This window comes from Tenrec ecaudatus, chromosome 3 (genome assembly GCF_050624435.1).
Source record: "Tenrec ecaudatus isolate mTenEca1 chromosome 3, mTenEca1.hap1, whole genome shotgun sequence".
Taxonomy (NCBI): Eukaryota; Metazoa; Chordata; class Mammalia; order Afrosoricida; family Tenrecidae; genus Tenrec; species Tenrec ecaudatus.
The window spans coordinates 111,161,063-111,177,779 of record NC_134532.1 but is presented as its reverse complement, the minus strand read 5'-3'; the positions used below and the strand labels follow the sequence as shown (position 1 = coordinate 111,177,779).

The following is a 16,717-nucleotide window of genomic DNA, read 5'->3' as shown; positions in this document are numbered from 1 at the left end:
CACTTGAAAATAAGTGGAAGAAACATACCTTTAAATACTTCGGTGTGTATTTCCAAGAATAGGACTATGTCTTACATAACCACAGTTATGTACTTACTAGGAAATTAAACAATGGTGCGCACAATATCTGATGCATAATCCATATTCAGATCTCAGCACTCATCTTAAAAAGATCCCTTATAGCTCTTTTCATAGTCAGAGATCTGGTTCAGGCTCATCAATTGCATTTCATTTTCTCTCTCTTCAGACTCTTTACCTTGGAGTTTCTTAGATTTTCTTGATGCTTTCAAAGAACAAAGGCCAGTTATTTTGTAGAGTGACCCTCAGGTTGAACATACATGATGTTTCCTCTTGATTCATTTCTAATCAGGCCTTTTTAACAGGGTTACCCTTAAAACGGGTGGTGGTGGTAATCCTCTGTGCATCCAATTCAAGGCATAGCATACCAATTTGTCCAATTTTGATGATGTTAACTTTGGTCATTTGGATAAGGTGGTATTTGCCTGATCTCCACTGGGGAGTTACCATTTTCCCTTTTTGAAAGTAGTAAGTAATCTATGGGTAGTCTTTGAGACTGCTAATGTCCTGCTTTGTACCACACTTTCATTAATTTTAACTTTCATTGATGATTTTCTTTTTCTTTTCTTTTTTCCTTGATGGTTTTCTAATTCCTTGAGATCAGCTCCCTCTTATCCCCTCACTTCCCTACCCTGTACCCAGGAGCCCTCCCCCTCTCTATAATAGTTTCTGTGTGTGTCAAATCTTATCAATCCAATATAACCATTCACATAAAACTTTGTTCAATCTCACACAATCCAATATACCTATTCACATACAATTCTTCTGTTCAATCCCATTGAGTGGGGTTACACGGTCATTAATGCTATCAGCCCCCTCTTCCCCATACCCGCCTCTCTTCCCGTACCCTCAGGGAACCATTGCTCTGGTTACTGTTTCTGCAGGGTTATCTATCTTGGTTTTCATGTACTGAATTATCTTAAATATACAAATGAACATAGGCAAATCTAACATGATTAATGAGGTAAAACAGATAAAAACCATAATAGTAAGAGTAGGAAATATTTAATGACTAGACCATTGCTATGTGCTTCATCAGTGCTATAACTCACCCTGGATTTACCATCCCTTCCATGTGGCCCTTCAGAGAGGGACTACCCAATTACCTCACAGGTAGGTTTTGGGTCTCCACTACATCCATACCCCTTCACATCAATTTGGTTGCTTGTTTCTGATATCTCCTCCCATTGACACCTCACGATCACACTTGTGGTCCAAGACCTATGACGGATCATTGACGAAATGGGGAAGCTATCTGGACTATCTTAGAGCTCAGTTCAGCAAATTTTACTGGAAGATTTGGGGATGAGAAGGGTTGCCTCAAAATGTGTGCCCTGCGCTTCAACTGACCAGCACCAAGAGCATCCACGGGAAACATGCCGTGCTTTGAAAGAACAGCTCCAAGGCGACCCAGGCATTTTCCCCAAGGTCATTACTTGTGAGGACACATGGTGCTATTTTTATGACCCTGCAAGCAAGCATCAGTCAAGCCAGTGGAAGATGCCATCTTCACCTCGCCCCCCAAAACCTCGTCAAGTGAAATAAAAGATAAGATGATGCTCATTTGGTTTTTTGATGTGAGGGAGATAGAGCATTTAGACTTCATCCTACCAGGTCAGACAGTTACTCATGCTGCCTATTTAGAGGTCCTGAAGAGATTGCGTAACAGTGTGCAACGTAAACAGCCTAATCTGTGGCAGACGGGACTGGTTTTGCCACCACGACAATGCACCTGCTCACCCAGCTATCTCAGTGCATCAATTTTTGGCAAAAAACAGCATGCCTATCTTGCCCCACACACCTTAATCACTTGACATTGCTCCATGCAACTTCTTTTTGTTTCTGCAAGTGAAGAGGGACATGAATGGACAGCAATTTGATGACATAGAAGAGGTGACGAAAACAAAATAAGGGACGTTTTGTCAGCCATTCAAACAGATGAGTTTGGAAAATGTCAAGAATGGAGTCGCAGATTTGACAAATGTATTAAGTGGAGTGGAGAATACTTTAAAGGTCATAAAGCGGTTTTGGAAAAAATTTTAAATACATAGCTTTGATTAAAAAAATACCATTTTAGGGAGGTATCCCTCGTACACAGATATTTATATATTTTCATATGTGTATATATTTTTTCTTTCCTCTTTTTTCTCTCCTACCCCACTATTATGTTTATTCATCATTCACCTCTCAGATACAGTTCAATTGATCAAACACGACCCTCGCCATCAATTTTAGAACACGTACTCTTCCCCTGTACCCATCATCATTGGCTCAACGCTCACCTCGCTCCGCTTCCTTCCCTCCCATGCCCCACAGGAACCGTCCATCGCTGTCTCTGTAAGATTGCCAATCCTGTCTGTCTTGTGTAGATAAACACCATAAAAAGGGGAGCGTACAGATAATCAAATCTATCAGGGATCCTGACACAGAGCAGAATATCTCTGTTAAATAGAGAAGGACATGTTATCAACTATCATGGGTCCAGTCCCCATTTCTTTCAAGGTTACCTATCCTGAGTCCCACTTACCTAACAACACACCCCCCTTTTAATCTTTAGCATTTTTGTCTGAAAAGTCACTATCTTGAACTCTTGTTTTCAACTTGTCCCAGATTTGTCCAGCAGCAACTCCATCTTTTCTCTTGTCACTTTTCTCTTGATTAACTAACTTAATATCTTTCCCCTAGGATATATTACAGATAATAATTCCTTGAGTTCTTAAAATGTAAATGTCAGTTCTCTTTTGATAGTAGCTTACTTTTTTTAAGCACAAAATGCTCTGGAGGCACTACACCTGTTAAGTGGTGGACTGCCAAGTGCAGGGTGGTGGTGCAAGCTCAAAAGTGCATCCATGGGAGAACACGTAAGCTGTCTGCTCCCAGACTCAGGATCCCTCTAGAGGGGCACTCACTCACTATGAGACAGAACGGACTCAGTCGTAGTGCGCTTTGCTTTAGCTAATGTGCCAGCCCAAGCTCTCATGCACTAATATGCTTGCTTGAATTTTTGTGTCAACTTGCCTGACTTTGTCTGACTTTCCTATTCTGGCTTTGTCTCTTCTACATGTGTGATCTTAGGCAAGTTTGTTAAACTCACTGATTGTTAATTTACTCATCAGGAAGATGGGACTAGCAGTAGTAATAACGCCCTATGATCATTTTGAGCATTAAAGCTAAAGGCAGGGCTTGGGACCAGCAGGGCACCGGTGATCACTCTAGAGTTGCTGTCGTTGGTGGCAGTGAGCTTGTTCTCATCTCAATATGATCTTCACAACAACCCTCCAGTATTAATGGCTTCATTTTACTCATTCGGTCACTGTGACCTGAACACATTAAGTAACATTCGTCTGTGGTCACAGTGGGAAATGTCAGAGTGGGGATTCACACACGGGGTCTGTCTCTAGAAAGATAGGGACAGAAAGACATTTCCACATAACACAATCCACTGGTGCAAGGAAATAGTAGAAGTAAGACAAATCTTAAGTCTTTAATTTTCTTCTGTCTTGTCTACTTGTGATAGTTCTCCTGTGTGGAACCACAAGTCAGCAGTTTGAACCCACCAGCAGCTCCACAGGAGATAACTGAGGCTTTCTGGTTCCATAGGATTAACACCCCCAGTCTCTCCTTACACATCCCAAGTATGTGAGACAATCTTGCTATCCTTGCTTCCAAGGAACATTCCGACTAATTCTTTAGAGACAGATTTGCTTATTCTTTTGGCTGTCCATTGATGCTTTCAATATTTGCCTACAGGCTGGGATGAAGTATGGGTCTCTGCTTTTGTAGCCTCTTCTCTTTCCTCTCCCCCTACCCACCTCCATCATTCCCGCACCTCCCAGGGGGTGGGTAGCATTGCCGGTTTAAGTGAAAGCAACTTGGATGCCAAAGCAATATTTTACTTGCTATTGTGCATCCAAAGATCAGCACAGTGGTTCACCGTGTAGCGACCACATGCTCATCATACAATGGAGAATCAGTCTCCACATGATTACAATACAACTGGGAATAGTCACTTGGAGTGGAGAAATGTCCCTCTGTAGGAAAGGAGATGATTCTTCTCACTTGGCATGTGGGCCAGGTTCTGAAAGCGATTGGAAACTTGAAGGATGAGTAGGAACTTGCCATGTGGACAAAGAAAACTTATGTTAGAGGACTGTCATTGCATTCCGTAAACACACACACACAACACAGTGTATCTGTTGAAGAATCAGAAGCCTAGTGTGGCTGTATTAGAAGGTAAATTGGGAGGAGTGGCCCAGCACAGGTGAGAGATTCAGGTTGAGAAGACAAGTTGAAACAAATCAGGGAGATCTTTGATGGTAATGGGAAGAAGTTTAAACTTTATTTTCTATGATGGTAAAGACTTAAAAATATTAATGAATATATTTTATTATACCTGCTTATTATTTTTTAAATTCTGATTTGATTTGATAGTGATAGCATGATTGAATTAAAGAACATTAATCTGAACAATAAGACTTGGCAAAGTTTTGGTCTTTTTCTGTAGTGATTCATTCGAGGTTATATCTTTTGTCAGTACTTTGACAAGTTCAGAATTTTAACAAGCTCAAAATACAGATTTGTATTTGTTCTTCCTAAACTAAGTTTTCAAATAAGCCTGCAATAAATAAAATAGAATAACTTTCTATAGACAGATCTGGTGGTGTAGCAGATATGCTTTGGGCTGCTAGCCACAAGGTCAGCCGTTTGAAACCACCAGCCGCTCCTCAATAGACGAGGCTTTCTGCTCTCATGAAGAGCTACAGTCTCAAGCTCACAGTCCTGCCTTTTCCTATAAGTGTGCTGTGAGTTGGAATAGACTTGATGGAAGTGAATTTGGTTTGGTTTTAGCTTCCATGGAATACATTGAAATGTGTGGCAATAATACTATTACTAGAATATCCAATATTCTAAATATTAACATTTGATTGGCATAGAAGATCCACAATCAACTTTCATAATGTTCTTTAAAATACTTTTACATATGTTAGTATTCTTTTGCCTTTGGACTCCCCCACCCCAATAATTCTTCTTTATTTTTTGATAGCTACTTCAAAATGTATTGCTTGATCAGAAAGGATACTGTTTTAAAATAACTTTGGAGTTATGTATTTTAATTGATATTGTTCACATATCATAAATTCACCTATTTAAGGTAGCTTATACTATATTAACCAACTTAAAAAAATCTATTTATTTTGTAGGGCATTCACAATGCTGTGTAAATATCACTGCTGTATAATCCCAGGCATTTTCATCACCCCAAAATGAACACCTGGTCAGTTCTTATGCGTGCCCCTTCACCTCTTAAACAGCTTTCACCCCTGTTGCTGGGCAGTCGGTTGTGCCCACTCAGAGCTACCCTGCAAGTGAGTGATCTGCCGCGCATGCTTTCCCGGCTGTCTGTCACCCTTCCAGAGTCACATCTGTAGCCTACAGAGCAGCTGCAGACTTAGAACCACTGAGATTTCAGCCAGCAGAGGAGCCAGTAACCACTGTGCTCCCAGGGCGGCCCAAACAGTTCTAGGCAAACACCAGTCTGCATTCCATTGGTGTGGATGTAACAATCCTGGACTTGCTATATATATAAAATAAAAATATATTGAAAAACATTTTTAATTTATGATACAGGGTATTTTGTGACGTGCATCTGTTAGTGTAATGTTTTCAAGTTTCATTCATATTGTAGTATATATCAGTGGGTTTTGTTGTGTTTTGCTTTGCTTTGACTGATTATATTTTAATGTATGGCTGCAATAAACCTTGTGGTTCCGTGGTTAAGAGTTCAGGTGCTAACTTAACGGCTAACAATTTTAGCCCACCAGCCGCTCTATAAAGAAAAATACTGTAATCGGTTTCTGCAAAGATTACATGCAGCCTTGGGCAGTTCTCTGCCCACTAGAAAGTCACTGTGAGGTAGAATTGACTCTTGGACAGCAGGTTTGGGGGTTACGTTTTAGTCTTTAGTTAATGGGTGTGTGGGTTTACTTCCACTTTGAGGCTACTGTCAATATTGCTGTCATGCACATTCTTGTGTAAATTTCATTTGTCTTGAATGTACAAGAGGCTTCCAAAAGTTTGTGGGAAAATTCCAATATTTTTAATCGTTTTATTAGAGGTTCATACAACTTTTTTCACAGTCCATATATACACCTATTGTGTAAAGCACATTTGTACATTCATTGCCCTCATCATTCGCAAAACATTTGCTCTCCACCTAAGCTCTTGGCATCAGCTCCTCATTTTTTCCCCTCCCTCCCCGTTCCCCCGTCCCTCATAAAACCTTGATAATTTATAAATTGTTATTTTGTCACATCTTGCCTTGTCTGACATCTCCCTTCACCCACTTTTCTGTTGTCTGTCCCACAGGGAGGAGGTCACATGTAGATCTTTGTAATCGGTTCCCCCTTTCCAACCCATCCTCCCTCCACCCTCCCAGTATTGCCACTCACACCACTGGTCCTGAAGGGGTCATCTGTCCTGGATTCCCAGTGTACATCCTCTGGTCCAGCCAGATTCATAAGGTAGAATTGGGATCATGACAGTGAGAGAGGGAAGCATTTAGGAACTGGAGGAAAGTTGTATGTTTCATCATTGCTATATCACACCCTGACTGGCTCATCTCCTCCCCAAGACCCTTCTGCAAGGGGATGTCCAGTGGACTACAAATGGGCTTTGGGTCTCCACTCCACATTCCCCACCTCATTCACTATTATAAGATTTTTTATTCTAATGATGACTGATACCTGATATTTGATCCCTTCAACACTCGTGATCGCACAGGCTGGTGTCTTTCTTTCATGTGGGCTTTGTTGCTTCTGAGCTAGATGGCAGCTTGTTTACCTACAAGCCTTTAAGACCCCAGATGCTATAACTTTTGATAGCCGGGCACCATCAGCTTTCTTCACCACATTTGCTTATGCATCTATTTGTGTTTAGCGATCGTATCAGGGAGGTGAACACACAATGATATGCTTTTTTGTTCTTTGATGCCTGATAACGGGTCCCTTGTACCTCGTGATCACACAGGCTGGTATTCTTTCATGTGGGCTTTGTTGCTTCTGAACTAGATAATCGCTTGTTTACCTCCAATATTTTTTCAATTCTGTGCCTAAAATGGGAATTGCTGGGTCCAGCAATAACTGTGTTTTGAGGAATATTCAAGCTGGGTGTCCCATTTTGCAGCCCCTCCTGGCTCCCAATTTCTCTACATTATTGCCAGCACTTTCCATGATTTGTCCTTCTTAAGCACTTCCAAGTGGGTGCTCTGTGGGTTCTTATTATGATTTTGGCTTCCATTTCCCTGATGACTGGTGGCCTTGCTCATCTTAAAACAAACAAGCAAACAATTTTTCTATTTTAAATTAAGTGAGGGTTGACAATTCTGATCATCAACCTTATATTCCACAAAGTACACTATAAATCAAACTTTGATAGTTTGCCCTTTAGTGATTCTCTCTCTATGTGCTTCTTGGTTCACTGTCTTCTTCGGAGAAATGCCTGTTTAAATATTTTGTCGTTTTTTTGTTGGTACTTGCTTTTTAACTGTTGGCTATACACAATCTTTGTTTTCTGGGTTCTAGGCCTTTATCAAAGGAGCCCTGGTGGCACTGTGGGTCAGGAGCTGGACTGTTCATGGCAAGGCTGGCAGTGCAGCCCTACCAGGAGCTCCCTGGGAGAAAGATGGGGCCGCTTCTCCATAAAGGTTTACATGCTAAGACACTCTGTGTAGGAACACTGTGCGTCAGAAGGGCGGTGCTTTTCTTAGGAGGTCCCTATCCCACACATGATGTGCAAATACTTCTCCCATTCTGTAGGTGGTTTTTTAATACCTTGATGGGTTAGTTTGCAGCCCCAGAGTTTTTAATTTGATTAAGTAAATTTTATTTATTTTCAACTTAGGCTTTTGGGTGTCATATCTAAGATGCCATTGCCTAACCTAAGCTCGTGGTGATCTATTCCTGTTTTTCATTCTAAGAGTTTTAGAGTTAATACTCCTACCTTTCATACCTAGGTCTATAACCCATTTTGCATTTGATTGCATGTTTGTTTTTATTTGTTAACTGTTTACTTACCAAGAGAAAAGACTCCTTGGCCCACAGTCGTGTTTCATAGTTCAGAAACATAGGCCAGTGATGCTCTTGGAACTCAGTCCAAAGAAATTCTTTGCATTACACGGTCACTTTGCACTCCAAGAGCTCCTCAAAATCCTTCATGGAATCATGGTTTCTGTAGAAATCTGTATCTACCATCTTGATTGGATCGGCTACTGAAAGCTACTAGCAAGCTGCAACCCCAAGCACAGTATGAACTCGCAGACCCCTGGCCAGAAGCTCTCGCACCTGAGGTATGGCCAAAGCCAAACCTGATAGGGCAGCTCTAGTCCCTCCCCATTAACATCCTTCCCGGCTTGGTGGAGAAATGATTGAGTTTGTTTTTATGTCAAGCAGAAGACGAGCCTTTACTTCCCATTCCGTAATTAAGGGTAGTACTACTTATATATGGCATGTTTATAGAAGGTACTAGCATCCCTGACCCAGTAGATCTCTTATGTCTGCTTCAAATATGCTCACATTTCGGCCTTGCAAAGACATTCAGAAGCACACAGAAGGCAGTTTGTTCTTGTTTGTGCAGTAGATGATTACAATTCACCCACATCGTATAGTAAGTAAATGTCAGCTTGACAAAATTGCCGGTTTCAAATCACACTCTACTGATAATTCAGTGTTCCTGAGTTTTAGCTATTATGCCCTGGAAGGATCCCTGGTGGCACAGTAATTCAGCACCTGACTGCCAGATGGAAGGTATGAGGCCAGAGCAAACCTACCAGTCAGTGTGCAGGAGAACGTGTCGCAGTGTGCTTTCATCAAGATTTGTAGCCGTGGAAACCCTATAAGTCAGTTCTACCCTGTCCAATAGGGCCACCATGAGTCATGATCCGTTAAATGGTAACAAGTGCACAACCTGTGTCAAGAGATCTAATCCTCACTGCCTTCCAAGATTACTAGTGAAAGATAATGGTGAATGCATCCTTTCCTTTTTGAATCCCACTTGTAATATGTGTCAGAAGCTGATGATAACAAGTTCTTATCACTGAATGTTGCCATATATTGTAAAACAGGAGAGTGGACCATGTGGATTTTCTCAGTCTATGTTTTAGCATACACATAAATGATAATTGTGGGTTTTCAGTAAAGTTGTGGTTGAGTGTCTTAATGAATAAATGTATGAAGTATTGCATGGGTATTTTCTATCCATAGAACGATTGCTAAATTGTGTCATAAATTACCACTGAAAATATCATAAATGGAGACATAAGGCATATGGTACACATTTTACCCTTATATTAAAATACCTACACTTATATTTATTACGATATTTATAATTTGTGTGACCTTATTTAATATAGCAGGGAGTACATAATGTCCATTCTCCTCTGTACATACTCAGGCCATAAAATTTACTGACCCACAGCACCTTTAGGATGCTATACTGTGTTCTAAAAGTCATTGAAGTAGAATTATGTTAAAGTAATCCGATCCTGAGATAATGCCTTCAGAGGGCTGGGATTTGATAGATGTAATCATAAGGTATGACATTAACTTTTCAGTCATTTTCAAATCTGTCTTTGTGTATTTGACTACTTTTAAGAGTTTGATAGCCATTCACTAAGATTTTCATATATGTTGACTGACTTGTATCCCACTCATCAGCTTTATACTTGCTCTACTTTCATCCTCTATTATCAGCTATATTTGGTTTTTAAAATGTCTTTAAACATCAATGTTATGTTTTGTTTTGAATGTCAAGTCAGGAGTTTTCCTAGTTCAGCAAAACATCTTTTTTGAATTTGCGGAAGGCTGTTCTGAGCTACAGTGTCGTTGTACACTTAGTAGATACTTTGTTTTCCTTTTAGGCGTTGATAGCTCTTCTACCACAAGCAGTGCTTCTCCGATGCCCAACAGTTATGATGCCTTAGAAGGAGGCGGCTATCCAGGTAATTTATTGTTTTGTGTTTGGTTGGTGTTCATTATAAGAGTTATTAACCATTAATTGCTTTGAAACATGAAAAATTATTTTATATATAATGTATACAATATTTATAATTATTATATATAGTTAACAGATAATATTTTCTTTTTTAATTATTTTATTGGGGGCTCATACAGCTCTTATCACAATCCATACATCCATCAATTGTGTCAAGCACATTTATACATAGGTTGCCATCAGCATTTTCAAAACATTTTCTTGCTACTCAAGCCCTTGGTTTCAGCTCATTTCCCCCCTCCCTCATGAACCCTTGATAATTTATAATATTTTACCCCATGAACAGACAATATTTTCAACAGAAAAAGAAACCCTCTGGATGCTGTGTCTTTGTAGTTATCTTGTCCTTGTCCTATTAAAGACTTAATAACTGTTCTCTCACAAAAAGAAACAACATTCATAGGGGTCATTTATCACTTAACACTGTTAAACCAAAAACAACCAAGCTCATTGCCATCGAATTGATTCTGACTGGCAGCAACCTTGTCATAGGATTTCTATGAGTGTAAAGCCTGTAGAGGAGTGCATAGCCCCACCTTTCTCAAGGTGTTGGGTTTGAACTTGTGGTCAGCAGCCCAACAATTAACACACAGCTGCATGAGGGCTGCTTCGGACTCTTAAGTTAATTTAGAGTAGCTTACAATAATTGGTCCAAGGGGCAAAAATAATAATAACAATTGGTCCGAGAGCTTCCTTAAAGCAGTTAGGGTATGACTTATGTCTTTCAGCATCCGGTATGGTGTTCTCCATTGAATAGTGTTTCTGGTTGCCCAAAGGAAATTTATTATTGTGCTATACTTCAACCTTTTTCTTCTTCCTAAGGGACTTTTAATAATGCATAATCTTTCTCTGCCTAAAATCAAATGGTAGAATCTTTTAATGATTTAAATAGTGATAAGATTTATTTGGGTTTTCGTGCATACTAGACATTGTTCTACGAGCTGTACCATACTTGTGGACATTGTCCTTTGTATTGCACTCAGTTTGCCTCTGCCAAATAATGCAAACTTCTGGTGGAGGATTGTGGGAAACACACCATTGTGTCCACGTATTTGTTTTGTTAGAGAAGACAGAATCTGCTAAAAGGCAAATTAGTAAAAAGAGTAGTTGATACCCTTATGACTTTACTTTTGCTTCTTGGCCCTGTTCCTGCTGAGAAAATTAAAATTAAAACAAGTCCTTGTCAGCCACAAGTACGCTTAAAGTTTTTATCTGTTAGAAAAGCCAACCGGATTATTCGTTGGAAAATAAAGGAGTTGGGGTTTGCCTGTACAAACAAGTGGACAATATGTAGAACAAGTTCAGTAATTTATTGCTAATTATTGCAGCTGAATGATGGGTACGTGGGGAGTTCTTTGTAGTATTTACGTGTGTCTTACTACCATCAAGTCAATTCTGACTCAACGACCCTGGACAGAATGGAACTTCCCCTGTGCGTTTTTGAGACTAACTTTGTACTATACATATGTACCGTATATACTCGAGTGTAAGCCGAGTTCTTCAGCACATTTTTTAATGCTGAAAAAGTCCCTCTCGGCTATACTCGAGTGAGGCTCCCACTTATCTTTTCTCTGGTGCAGTGCAGATTCTCCGGTCTCTCCTGCTCATCTGCGGGGCCTGCAGCCTCTGTGGTGGTCCCATGACTTCTGATATCACTGCTCTTCTTTTCTCCTGCACGCCAACAGGCTCTGTGTTGCCCATGCCTTACTGGGAAAGAACCTGCCCGCTTCTGTGTGCTGGTACCTGGGGCGCACCGCATCCTTGTCAGATGTATGTCTGATGTGGCTGCACTGTGTTACTGCAAGTGTTGTGTTAGCACTTTCCATACATAGGCAGTAATGCTGCATATGCAGTAACGCAGCACATGCAGTAACACAGTGCATACACAATGCAGTGTGTATATTATGAGCCCCAACACAGTCTGCTCTATGAACAGTCATGTCATCGCATTCTGGAATATCATCAGCCTGAGTTAGGCCTCTAACTGTACAAGCTGCCTTGTATATATGCGGTAAGGCAGCGTATGTAGTAATGCAGCACATGCAGTAGCACAGAGTGTATAGTATGGGCCAACACAGGCTGCTCTGTGCAAACATAGTCATGTCATCGCATTCTGGAACATTATCATACCAAACTCTCCAAATCCCGAATTACTGTCAGCTTCCTTGGTGATCCAGCATGTTTTGGGTGTCTTTTGAGTGGGATACTTGGGGGTGGGGAGTATCTGTTTTTCATGGTGAAGTCTATCTGTCTTGCTTCATTCTATTGCCAGTTGATTTTACTTGATTAAATGTATACTGGTAGTTGCCTGGACACCACTATTTTTACTGTAAGTCAACGTCTTTTTTTCCTTGTATTTATTTATTTTTTTTTAACAATTTATTGGGGCTCATACAATTCTTATCACAGTTCATACATATACATACATCAATTGTATAAAGCACATCTGTACAGTCTTTGCCCTAATCATTTTTTTCTCCTCTTTTCTTTTTTTACATTTTATTAGGGACTCATACAACTCTTATCACCATCCATACATATACATACATCAATTGTATAAAGCACATCCATACATTCCCTGCCCCAACCATTCTCAAAGCATTTGCTCTCCACTTAAGCCCCTTGCATCAGGTCCTCTTTTTTTTTCCCCTCCCTCCCCTTTCCCCCCTCCCTCATGTGCCCTTGGTAATTTATACCTCGTTATTTTGTCATATCTTGCCCTATCCGGAGTCTCCCTTCCCCAAGTCAACGTCTTTTACGAACTATAAGTAGGACTTATTTTTGGAGTAGGGCTTATGGTATGTTTTGAGAAGTCAATCCCTATGGTATTGGCATTCTTTTTCAAAGTCTTTTTAAAAAATGGATCCCAATACTTCCAATCCCACACTTAACAAAAACCCAGGTCATATGAAGCTGGTTTCAAACTTAAGGTTGTGTCAAGAGCAAAAGAAAGCAATAATAGTATTGCAAGTAGGGAATTCTGTGTTGACCAAAAACAAGTGAGGGAGTGGCGGAAAATGAAAGCTGACTTGGGGAAGATTCCAAAGGCAAAAAAAGCTGATGTGGTTTAATGACTTCATATGGGGCTCTAGAGACGGAATTGCATAAATGGGTCATGGAGTATCCTCAGAATGATTACTGTATAACACGCATGGGAGTTCTCTTATGTGCCCTTCAAATGGCTAAAGATGACAAATTGCGTATAACCTCCTCCCTGGGGGATGGACAGTGGAGAAGTGGGTGAGGGAGATGCCAGATGGTGTAAGATATGATAAAATAATAATAATTTATAAATTATGGGTTCAGGGGGAGGGGAGAGAGGGGAAAAATGAGCTGATACCAAGGCTCAAGTAGAAAGCAGGTGTTTTGAGAATGATGATGGCAACATATGTACAAATGTGGTGGACACAAATGATGTATGTACAGATTGTAAAAAGGGTTATATGAGCCCCTAATAAAAAGATTTTTTTAAAAAGCACCAGGCATTGAAAATTTTGTAGTGTCAGTAGGTTGACGTACCCGCTTCGTGAATAGGTTTGTCATTCCATTCATTTATCATAAAACAAAGAAAGATCCATAACTATGACCTGGGAGATATTGGGAATATGGGTGAAACACCTATGACTTCTGATCTTCCAAGCAACAGAACTGTGGCAAGTTTGGGGGACAAAACTACGTATTTCACTCAGAACCACAGGATATTGGAAAACCCATTCATAGCTGTTCTGTCCTGTTTGGCTAGTGCACCTACAGTAAGCTGTGGCCTGTCATAATTTTTAAAAGAAAGGCCTTGCCAAAGAAAGGTTAAATTCCCACAATGAATTACAGTGTGCACACATGGTTGAAAACGGAACAAAAAAATTGCTGGAAGAAATTTGGAACGGATGACCAGGAGCAGCCTTAAAGAAAAACATCATCATTGTTAATTTGGGATATGTTCAGAGCCCACACATCTGATGACATTAAAAAAAAAATAGCAAAGACTTCTCAAGTTACTTTGGCCATTATTCCAGGTGGGCATACATCTGTATTGCAGCCCTGAGATGTGTGTTTAAATAAACCTTTCAAAGACCGTGTGCCAAGGATGTGGCATGAATGGATGTCATCTGGTCAAGCCCGACTGACAAAAGTTGGAAATCTGATGAAGCCCAACATGGAATTGACAGCAAAGTGGGTTCGTGATGCCTGGGATGAGATTCCAGAGGACATGGTGCAATGCACCTTCAGAAAACGTGGCCTTAGTAATGCTGTGGGTGGCAGTGGAGACAGCGCTTTGCGTGAGAACAACAGCAGTGATGGTGATGAATGTGAACTCAGTGATGATGACATGTATTCTGATAACCTCACACCAGCTAACGCTGAAGCTCTGGACACACAGATGAGGAGGAGGAATCCAGTTTTGAGGGATTTTAACTCTTGTGTTTTAGCTTGGTTGCTGGTTGAGCTCAGGTTTTTGTATTTTTAAAGTTATTGTTGATACCATATTGTTTTTGTTGACCCTCTTCTCCACTTACAGAGCTAGTTCACTGTTTTTTTTTGAAATAAATATTCATACATTTAACCTACTGATGCTTCAATTAATGTAATTTTATTGGTATCTGTTTTTATATTGAAATTTACCAATAGCTGCTGTATTTCCTACCCGAGGCTTATACTTGAGTCAATAAGTTTCCCATTTTTGTGTGTGTGGTAAAATTAGGCACCTCAGTTTATAATTGAGTTGGCTTATACTCTAACATATACGGTACTGTCCATCTATTTTTCTGAAATATTACCATAATTTTTTATCTCAATGTAATTTCAAACTTAAAAGTTGTAAGAAGTGAGTAAAAGAAATCACCATCTACTTTTTAACCTAATAATGCCTTATCTTTCTCCTGAAGAGCAACTGGTAGTTTCTAATTGCTAGCCCTGTGGTTAGCGATCAATGCATGATTCACCAGAGCTCTGCTTTGAGTTGGATTTAACTCGATGGTAGGGAGTTATTTATGTGTATGTTTGGAAATGTCTGTAATAAAAAGGAAAAAGAAAAACCAAAGGCTACGGCTCATTTAGGAGACAGTGTTTATTAAAGTGTCTGATTCTCTGACAGCAGTGCTATGTTTTTCTCTGTTAGACATGCTTTCTTCAGCAGCCAGCAGTCCTGCCCCTGATCCTGCCCCTGAACCTGATCCTGCTCCAACTCTGGCTCCTGCTGCTCCTCCGCCTACAAAAATGTCCAAGCCTTTTGGCTATGGTTATCCCACTCTTCAGCCTGGATATCAGAATGCTGCAGCACCACTGAATTCCGGAGTGCAGTCCAGTAGCACCATGTATTCTGGGTTCCAGCAGTATACTCAGGTATCAGTTTAGTCACATAAAGTCCCTGCAATTTTCAAAACTGAGTCTGTTATCAATTTTAGCAAATCCATGTCGATGCAAATGGACAACAGGTACAATTACATGCCTGGATCAGAGATACAAGAATTTGGCATCAGTTTTTTATGTTGATACATAGAAAAAAAGATAAGAGATAAATAAATAGCAATGTTTATCGAGATTTAAATCTAGGTGAAAATATTAGGACTTGTTAATTTCTTTATCTTTACAGTGAAGGTACAGGATCTCAACAGTGTACAAGTATTGGTTTTCTTATGAGGTAGGAAATCCAAATCAATATTAACATTCTGTATTATCAATTAGATTTTCTCTACAGAAAGTGGCCTGGTATAAATGTGGTTCGGATTAATAAGACAGAATGAAAAGCATTTTAAATTTGTTTAGAGGAAAGTAATATGAAGAAATTACTGACATGGCCAGAACAATCTTATAATTTAAAAAATACTATTTTTATTAAAGAGGCAGAAATTTAATCCTACTGGGGGCTGACAATGAGGACGCGGTGGCTATAGGAAGGTCTGTTTCTGTGCTCCACCTTAGCCTGTGCGCACGCAGGAAGAGGGAGGAGAGCGGGCTGGCACTGAGCCTGCGGTTGATCGGGACTTGCCTCCTTTTCCCTAGATGTCCTTAGGCTCCGTCGGACCAGAGAGAACGCTTTGTAAATCCATCTGACCTACTGTACCTGATAATTTGGAGAGATTTTAGAAAAGCAGTTTAAAAATGCGTCAGGTTCTTCAAAACGTTGAGCAAGGAGGGGATAAAAGCATATTTATAAGGGCTGAAAGAGAGGCGTTTTGCTCCCATGAAGACGTACAGCCTCAGAAACCCCAAAATCGGCAGTTCAGTGCTATTCTGCCCATGGCAGTCACACGATTGTTCTGCCATAATGACATTAGACAGAGATTCATAGGCTTGATCTTTGGGCCAAATCTAGCCTGTTGGCTGAATTTGTAAGTCATGCTTATTGGAACATGGTCACGTGTGTTCTTTCCCGTGGGATCTGTGATTGCCTTTGCACTGGAATAGAAGAACGGCGGCCTTTCAGCAGAGGCTTCTGTCTCAAAACTCTACAAGCTTGCGTTCCGGCCCTTGACAGGAAAAGTTTGTCGGCACATAGGGAAATAGGAATCGCTGTTCTTTTCCTGTTTTCCTTGGGAGGTTATTTGGAAATGTGAAGATCTTGGTCTTGGGAATAAGCGTAAAACTTAAACAG

General features: G+C 40.3%; 1 protein-coding gene across 2 annotated transcripts in view; it reads left to right on the top strand.

Annotated features, from left to right (window-relative positions):
* SEC24B (SEC24 homolog B, COPII component) overlaps positions 1-16,717 on the top strand; it is a 91,269-nt gene that overhangs the window by 35,996 nt on the left and 38,556 nt on the right. For both annotated transcript variants that reach the window (XM_075543938.1, XM_075543939.1), the window contains 2 exons: positions 9,992-10,072; positions 15,242-15,465. In XM_075543938.1, the coding sequence (XP_075400053.1) occupies positions 9,992-10,072; positions 15,242-15,465 (305 nt within the window). The remainder of the gene's footprint in view (positions 1-9,991; positions 10,073-15,241; positions 15,466-16,717) is intronic.